Raw genomic sequence first — 5,126 nt, 5'->3', positions numbered from 1 at the left:
CTAGTGGCTGTGTGGTGCTCAGTTGCCGACTGAGGTTAAACCACGACAACTGTTATCCAGATTGTTTAGAAAATATGTGCAATAATAACTTCTGATATATGCTCAGTGCCTGTTCAGTCTGCAGCTTTTTCAGAGGCAGTACACCTGGTCTCTATAAGGTTATTCTTTTGCTTAACCGTTCAAGAAGTCAGCTTTCTGGCTGCTTTATAACAGGACATTTGTTATAAAACTTTTGACCGTGCATTTATCTTGATGGAGAAAGGGACTTCAAGGGGAAGAAGCAGACATTCTAGTGGCTGTGTGGTGCTCAGTTGCCGACTGAGGTTAAACCACGACAACTGTTATCCAGATTGTTTAGAAAATATGTGCAATAATAACTTCTGATATATGCTCAGTGCCTGTTCAGTCTGCAGCTTTTTCAGAGGCAGTACACCTGGTCTCTATAGGGGTTATTCTTTGCTTAACCGTTCAAGAAGTCAGCTTTCTGGCTGCTTTATAACAGGACATTTGTTATAAAACTTTTGACCGTGCATTTATCTTGATGGAGAAAGGGACTTCAAGGGGAAGAAGCAGACATTTCAAGCCTCTTGATTATTGTTAAAGACGTAGACTTTGTAAGATAGTAGGTTAGGGAAGGAGTTCGGGTTTCTCAGCCATTGGTGCTGTGTCATGACTAAAGCTAGCCAGCCATGCAGACTTAGATTGCCTCTCCTAACAAAAGTTTGCTTAAGCTGTAAATTCTGATCCTGTGTGATCTGAACCTGTTTCAGGTTCTAAGATGAGCCTTAGAGAAGTCATGAGAAGAGATACTCCTCTGCAAGATATTTTCATAAAGCTTCAAGCACATGGGCAAGGAAGTTGTTGAATGTAGCATGGAGAGAGGGATTTCTGGGATGAAATTCAAGATGTGACGTCCTATAGATACTTGCATCAGGGGATCTTCCACCTCCTCCTGCCCCTAAAGACTTTGCAGCCCTAAGCAGTTTTTTACAAAGCTCATCTCCACCTGAGTGCTGGCAAGTCAGCACCTGACATCATAGTGGGGAACTTAACTGTCTGCAGTGTTGGAGCAATCCCTTTGTCTTGGAGGTGGGCTTCATCAGCCTTCATTTCCTATGGTGAAAGGTGACCCATTGCTGATGGGAGGAAAATGCATCACCAAACAATGTGGGTCATGGTTTGTCAATATTTTGCCCCCAAAGGCTGAACTTTTTAACCCACCATAATTACATGAAGGGCAGTGAGCTCATCAGAAAGGCAAATACTTCCCTGAAAGCATCCAGTGCTCTCGTCTCCAAATGTTATCCAGTGCTGAAACTTCCAAACAGATCTCTGCTTTTGTCAAAGTACCTCAGCTACAGATCTCAGGTGATGTGTTTGAATGATCTGATACTTTGTTTTGCCATGAAGTAGAATGCCCATATGTGCAGCCTTTCAAAGGAGAATTTTTGGAATTTTTCAAGATGTGTTGTCCATTTGCATATTGCACTAAATCCCCTCCTCCCCCTTTGCCTCCAAATCTGGCATTTGTTGGACTCAATGTCAAGATGAAATGAGGATGCAGCTAACAGGCTGGGTTGTCTTTGCTTTGCAAAGCACGTGGGATTCAACAAATACGGCTGGCCAAAAATGTTTCCCAACTGACCCATACAGAGGCTTATCTTAACCTGCAGTTCTTTGGTATATAATTTGCAGACTTAGTAACTTTCTAACTTCATTACTTTGCATTATATTATGAGTTTAATTGTGAACTAATCAAAACAATCAAGTTGAGAGAGGGAAGTTTCTTGTTATAGGCAAAACCATAGTTGTAGTCTTAAGTACGCAGATCTAATAACAGTCATACTTGCATTTACCTTTGCAATTTTTCATCATTTGGAAAGTATTTTATATGTATTAATGTATCTCAAAAAATAGTTTAAAGCTGGTTTCAGTTATTAATGAATTTCCTTTTTTTTTTTCTTCCCCTCCTTCCTCCCCCTCCTCCTTTCTTCTTACTTTGAAAGGTGGCTAATGGAAAGATCCAAAACCTCGAAGCCACAGTAGAGCTTTTACTGACCAATGAAGGCAAACTGAAGCAATCCATTCTCACTCTTGAGCAGGAGCGAGCAGCTTTGCTGAAAGCAGTGGAAGAGATGCAGAAAAAGATTGGTGATACAGATGGGAAGCCTCTACTTACTAGACAAGAACACATGGATGCTGACTGACATTTGCAGTTGTAATGGAGCAGAGAAGCTGAGCAAGAAACAAGGGAAGAACTAGGTCTTTTTGTCATGATCCATGGGGATTTGACATTGTCACCTTCATTGTACATGCCTTATTGTAGCAAAGCAAGGTACAGGCATGGTGGCTTCCCATATCAGAGAAGCTGGTTTCTCGGGGAGAAGGCTCTTTCTTCTTAGTATGTAGAAATACTATGAACAGTAAGATGCCAGATAATAATAAGCAGGAGAAACTTAATAGTGCGTGCAGTCATACACAATACGCTGTAAAGATGTCATGGATTCTTCCTTAAGTGCTTCTAAACCCAAGTGCTTTGTGTTCATCACATATTTTGTTCATGTGTGTATCACTGCCATAGCACATCCTTTAGAAGGTTCTTTGAAGAAATATGGCAGTGTAAAACCTTTGAATGGATGACTGCCCCATTGCAGCTATGTGGTGGTAACATTTACAGAATTTTGTGATTGGACTCGAGATATTTTTGACCGTGTAATTCCCCTACAGCTTGACTGGGTTCTGTTAATTATGTTGTTTACGCTTCAGAAAACTGCTTCCTGATGCTTGAAGGTGTCAATCCATTGGACTTCACAGAGCTGGACTTCATCATATGTAACTATGCATAACTGGGCGGGTTGCCATCTGTTTTTACAAGTACATTGTTTTAGTACATTTTTTGTTTAACAACCATTGATTTAGTGTATTGTTAGTTGGCGTTATCTGATAAACATACTGTATATAGTAACTGCATTATGCTTAACAAAATACACTGACATTGGTTTGGTGAAGTCTGTGACTCTTGCAACATCATCCAAGGATTTATATTCAGACTCTTCAAGTTTCTTCTTATTTATTTCTGATCTGCCGTGTGATGTAAGACATCCTTTTGCTGGGAAACTAATGCCCACTTTATTTGGTACTCTGTGCCCACCCATCCTCTGGGAAATGTTATTCTGTAAGACTTTTTCTGAAGTAGTGGAGGCATTTGAAGAGCTTCATGTTGTGCCAGATACGCTTAAACTGTTTTATAAAAGGTATGGCAGTTTGAATTAGGACACCATTCTTTTTACAATGCATCTTTCAAGTAAGATTACACATGTAAAAAAAAAAAAAAAAAAAATCTCACTTTCCTTAATACAGTTAAAGTAGTTTTCAGGCCAGTTAAAGCACTAGTGCTACAAGTGCAATAATATCCATGGATATCCAGTTGTTCGGGTTTGCTTCAGAATTAGGAATAGTGCCATAGTTCTGTTCAGTCCCCAAGCACAGAGTTAATAGGCCATCGGTGTTTTGTTACGGTGGAGATTCACCCAGAAGATGTGAAATTTTTTTTTTTTTTTTTTTTTCTTAAATTGGTATTTTTAAAATTTCAAAGCACATAGTTTTTTCTCTGACTGGCAATGTAGAAAAGGTTTTGGTTTGCTTTTTCCTTTTCTCATGCAAATCACCCTGACACATTGTGGTTGTAGTTTAATAGGAGACCTGTAACATTCATCTACTGTGCAGAACAAATACCTCTATGTAGGTCAAAAAGAAAAAGAGAATTTACTCTTTAATTTCTAGAAGCTTTGTTTGACTCTGTCGTGTCTTAAATACGTCTGGTTCTTGCAAATCCACTCTGTACTCACTTAGTATTGAAATTCCAGATAAATCAGTTATTGTTAATTCATTTACCTCTTAAGCTTGTTTTTTTTATTTGGAAATCCATATTGAAGCTCATGCTTCATGTTTAAAATCTTGTCATAATGGACCTCATACTGTTAGAGCACTCAGTAATGTTGCATTTTTACAGCATAGTGCCGTAATTCATACACTGACTTTTTAACAAGAGCAATAAAAATAATAATAATCTATGCCTACATTTATGTTTGTACATTTTTTGACATTTAAAACCAAACCATAGTTGGTGGGGTGACAGTTCAGAACCATGTGAGATGAGACTTTCCTTGAAAGTACAGTACCATCTACAGTGGTTATTAATGAAAACTCTTAGTCCTCAGACTCTTCTAAACATGCTAAGGATCCAGTTGTGATCTTGGGACCTGCATCTGCATATGTTGACTAAGGTGAAGTACGTCCCACATGACACCAGGGATGCATTCCTTTTTGTGATGTTTTGCTTCTCTGCCAGTGTAAGTGGAGGACTACTTCTAGTCCAAAGCCTTTTCTTGAGAATTTGTGTAATTACAGAAGTGAGTGCACTTAGATGAGAACTAAAGTCACTGTTCTCAGAATGCACGAATACAGTAAATAGATAACAAGTAACGTTTTGCTTTTGCGACTATATAGATGTAACTGTTTCATTGTACCGGGGAGTTGGATTTTCTGTGGGTACAAATGAATTTTCTATTTGTACATATGCAAATTAATATGATTTTGTTAAATATGTAAATGCCTGGCAAAGTGAGGGATCAAGCCATCCACTGGTCCAGGATCTGAACACGAATGAAATAGTTGATTTAAGTCTTTCTGCTGCTTACACTGAAGCAGATATATGGTATATATATTTGTGGTAAGTATTTGTGACTGCCTGTGCTTCTGGCTGTTTGATGTACTTTTCTATTTTGCCCTGTTGTCTATTTCCAGAGATCATTACTTAATACAGAATCTGAGAATGATGATACAGTGCCTATCATGTGGGAAGGTCAAAGCACTTTCATAAAGGCACATATTACAGGTCTTCCCTTGTTTAGAGTGAGAATTGAGTCACAAAGAAGTTCAATGATGTGCACCAAATATTTCAGTTTCTCACTGAGTGCTGGCACTGAAATCCAGATCTTCCAAGTTGTGGTCAAACTGTCTTGCCGGTTCTCTGAAAGATTGTTCCAGGAGGTCTGTAACGTGTACTCAGTAGTCACGCAATGCTCTGCCGAAACAATGTAAAATGGGAAGCACAGATGCTGGAA

The 5,126-nt window shown here is 38.9% G+C and overlaps 1 protein-coding gene across 2 annotated transcripts in view; it reads left to right on the top strand.

Annotated features, from left to right (window-relative positions):
* TBC1D1 (TBC1 domain family member 1) overlaps window positions 1–4,071 on the top strand; it is a 113,672-nt gene extending 109,601 nt beyond the window's left edge. For both annotated transcript variants that reach the window (XM_009280157.2, XM_009280156.2), the window contains exon 21: window positions 2,007–4,071. In XM_009280157.2, the coding sequence (XP_009278432.1) occupies window positions 2,007–2,207 (201 nt within the window). In that variant the 3' untranslated portion in view covers window positions 2,208–4,071. The remainder of the gene's footprint in view (window positions 1–2,006) is intronic.
* Window positions 4,072–5,126: the final 1,055 nt, after the last annotated feature.

This window comes from Aptenodytes forsteri, unplaced genomic scaffold (genome assembly GCF_000699145.1).
Source record: "Aptenodytes forsteri isolate BGI_AS27 unplaced genomic scaffold, ASM69914v1 Scaffold35, whole genome shotgun sequence".
NCBI classification, from domain to species: domain Eukaryota; kingdom Metazoa; phylum Chordata; class Aves; order Sphenisciformes; family Spheniscidae; genus Aptenodytes; species Aptenodytes forsteri.
Note: the sequence above shows the minus strand (reverse complement) of the source record. Positions and strands in the feature narration are given on the sequence as shown.